The sequence below is a fragment of the Dendroctonus ponderosae genome, unplaced genomic scaffold (genome assembly GCF_020466585.1).
Source record: "Dendroctonus ponderosae isolate FM_Combo_2020 unplaced genomic scaffold, Dpon_F_20191213v2 Dpon_F_20191213_1, whole genome shotgun sequence".
In the NCBI taxonomy this organism is placed as follows: Eukaryota; Metazoa; Arthropoda; class Insecta; order Coleoptera; family Curculionidae; genus Dendroctonus; species Dendroctonus ponderosae.
This window is the reverse complement of record NW_026017110.1, coordinates 62,825,337-62,828,627: the sequence shown is the minus strand read 5'-3', so window position 1 is coordinate 62,828,627 and position 3,291 is coordinate 62,825,337. Positions and strand designations below refer to the sequence as shown.

At 40.0% G+C, this 3,291-nt stretch overlaps 1 protein-coding gene across 1 annotated transcript in view; it reads right to left on the bottom strand.

Annotated features, from left to right (window-relative positions):
- Positions 1-2,800, bottom strand: part of LOC109541062 (dynein beta chain, ciliary) — a 23,330-nt gene extending 20,530 nt beyond the window's left edge. Inside the window, exons 1-4 of the mRNA XM_048663699.1 lie at positions 2,559-2,800; positions 2,392-2,510; positions 971-2,344; positions 766-920 (exon numbers count right to left, since the gene is read on the bottom strand). Of these exons, the coding sequence (XP_048519656.1) occupies positions 766-920; positions 971-2,344; positions 2,392-2,510; positions 2,559-2,799 (1,889 nt within the window). The 5' untranslated portion in view covers position 2,800. The remainder of the gene's footprint in view (positions 1-765; positions 921-970; positions 2,345-2,391; positions 2,511-2,558) is intronic.
- Positions 2,801-3,291: the final 491 nt, after the last annotated feature.

The following is a 3,291-nucleotide window of genomic DNA, read 5'->3' as shown; positions in this document are numbered from 1 at the left end:
GATGTTTTCAGGACTTTTCAAACACTAAATCTAAGCGATTGGTCGTTGGACAGCACGGATTTTTCAAAAATTTGCCAAGAAAGTACAAAAAATTCTTGAGTGCAGCCCATCACATCACTTGAAAGAGAAAATCTGCGGCTTTAGATGATGAAAACCTCATTTGAATAGGAAATTGCTGGGAATTTCCAGGATGTTTTCAGTAACTAAGTAAACAGTAGATAGACTAATTTAAAAACCTTGTCAAGGAAAATTCAAAAATTTCTCAAGCCTGCCCAGAATATCCCTCGAAAGAATAAATCTTCGGCTTTAAATGACGAAAACGTCACTTTATTAGGAAATTGCTGGGAGTTTCCAGGATGTTTTCAGTAACTAAGGAGAAGCGAGTGGTTGCTGGACAGCACTGATTTTTCAAAAATTCGTCAAGGAAAAACCAAAAATTCCTGAATGCTGCCGATAACATTACTCGAAAGGGAAAATCGGCTGCTTTACGTGAGGAAAAACTCACTTGATTGGAAAATTTCTAGGAGTTTCCAAGATGTTTTCAGTTACTAAGACGAGTAATTGAGATTGACCGTTTTCAAAAAAGCCAAAATGAAAAGTTAATTTGGTTTAATATGGAATTCGACAAAGAAGACACGGAAGACTCTAAAATATTTTATTGGAAATTTTCTTTTCAAAATTGAACTTTTTATGAAGAAAAAACTAAAAAAATCGTCCGACTACAGCCCGAACGAGGGTAGTAGGGAATTGAAACTGAGCACTTACACCTGTTGAGAATGTTCAAACTTCTTTTTAATAGCCGCAATTCTCGCCTTCAAATTGGTTGTCCATCTAAGAGCCCCAGTTACAGGAGGCACATAGTTATCAACGATAAATTCCCCGTATTTCCTCTTGCTGCTCATTTGCTGTTCAAACGCGGCCTACAAACGCAAATTCAGCCAACGCGAAGTGGTATGAAACCGCAATCTACCTCGATCAACTTGGCTTCATGTTCCAGCATATCGACAATTAAAACAAATTTCTTGCTGAATTCGCTTTTAATAAAGGGCCGTTCTAACAAACATCCGGCAATATTTATTAACTTAAACATGCTTTCCAAATTGGCGCAGTCTTCAAACGCTTGACACAAAATAGCAGCTAGTTTCATGTCCATTTCAAATATCTTCTGTTTGAAAAGTTGAAAGTCTTCTAAAAACGATAAGTCGTCGGGATCCAGAACGTCGTAAGACTTCCCTGCGAATGTAGAATAACATTGCTGAAATTCACTGTAGACTGTTATGACCCTCGAGCTGAGAGTGCGACCTTTGATGCCTCCAATTTCGACTTTTTCAAGTTTGCTGAACTCCAGGACTGTGTTGAAGAACCACTGAATGGTTTGAAGTCTCTCCTTAAACGCGTCGAGCCGTTCGAAAACCATTTTGGCATCAAAGTTCCACAAGCGTGGCTCTCTGCCGTGGAAAAACCTGGCTAAATTCAATTTGTATATTTTGAATAGGCTCATGAACTGTTTCATTGTATTGATGCATAAGCCAACGCGTTGCATCGCCTCATCAATATCACTGTGAAATAAGGTAGTAGGATCTAGAAATTTTTTAGCTTCGAATATCAGGAGATTGCAAATTTGCTTTAGTAAAGTTATCAGCTTTACTTGATCGTAAGAGTCACATGTGGCCCAAATGAGACAAACCACATGCATAACTGGAGCTAGTAGTGGTATACATTCGCTGAAGTCGGTCTCTTCTAGTAGGGATATATGCTTTATTAAGGGAGTGAGGTGCAGGTGAATGTCTTTGGCTTCAGCTAATGCGACCACGACGTTTTTGAACACATTCTTGAAGCACACATAATAGGCGCTGCTGGTTTTTTCCAGAATGCTTGCCATGCTTCGCACCCGCGACTCTTTCAGTTGCTCATAGATGCATTGCAGATTTTTTTGTCGTTGACTCCAAAACTGGATTTCTATGAAAACGTTGCATTTCGTTAGGAGGTGGATTTCCGCAATTGAGGCGCACCTACCCACCGAAGGCAATGCGCTCACAGCATTGTCAGCAAAATCATTGGCCAACACATCACTAATTTGGGAAGCCCACTTCATTACCACTCCTTCAATTCCACTTTTTAGATACAAGTCGCAGATCTCTCCTTTACTCTCAATAAGAACTTTTTCTACCTCATAGACCCGCTCAACTCCCACAGGCATGGGGAGTACAGTCTGTCCATTCACTTGCCCTTTAACCTGATACACAGTGCTTCGCAAACTGTGAACGTGTTTATGAACGTCTTTGGCTATAACTGCTGGCCACTCTCCATGATTTTGCGAGTTGGAGAGGAGCGGAACTAAAACCTAAACCAATTTATCAAATAGGAAGTCAAAGCAGTTATGGAAACTACTTCGTCCACAAGGGAAGCCAATTGGTCAATCAGCTTTGGCGAAAGATCTCCCAGAATGACGGAATCGCCAGGGGAAGTCTTCGACACCGGAGCCAAGTCCTTTTTGATAAAATACACTCCTGAAATCGCTAGTTTGAATAATGAAAATCACGCAAACCTCAGCAAACCTTTAGTTTTAAGCTGCGTGAGTGGAAACCCGTTTGAGGGCACCAGTTGGGCAGCAGGTGTTAAAATAATCACCAGAACAAACGGCGCCGGCCTTTCCAAAAATTTCATTACCATCCCTTTGTAATCTTCCGTAACCATCATTCGCGACCATTTTTCGGGTTTTAGCTTTAGAGACTTTTGAACGTAAGTTCCTAAGAAGTCCATGCGCCGGTCCACTAGTGGAGCCAGTGCTTGGTCCATCTCAAACTACCTACATTTAATAAACAACAAAAATACAGTCCTCAATAAAATCTTCAAAACGTGATTTTTTTATATACAGGGTGATTCATTAAGGATGGGAAATCCGTGACCATTGCCGCAAGGATGTTTCAGGGTACAGGGTGTTTGAAGTCGTAAATTAAATTCGTTGTTTGGCCATTATTATGAAAACCTTTGCGCTATAGATTTGAAATGTTGTGACGATATGTTTATTTGATTTTTTAAAACAACCAATCCGGAATCTGTTTAGAAATTTGAACAATCATTTAGAAGAAACAGGACTCTCCAGTGTGAGATATGATAACAGCACCAAAATAGTTTCTGAGCTGTATAATAAATAGTTGTATAATACTAAAATAGCTGAGCAAGAAGAGGAAGTTATATTGAGAGTTACTGAAAATCCAGCCATAAGTACTGCAACAGGCGTAAGTCAGCCTGCGGTTTAAGGGGGCCAAGTGGCACATCGTTTTAAAA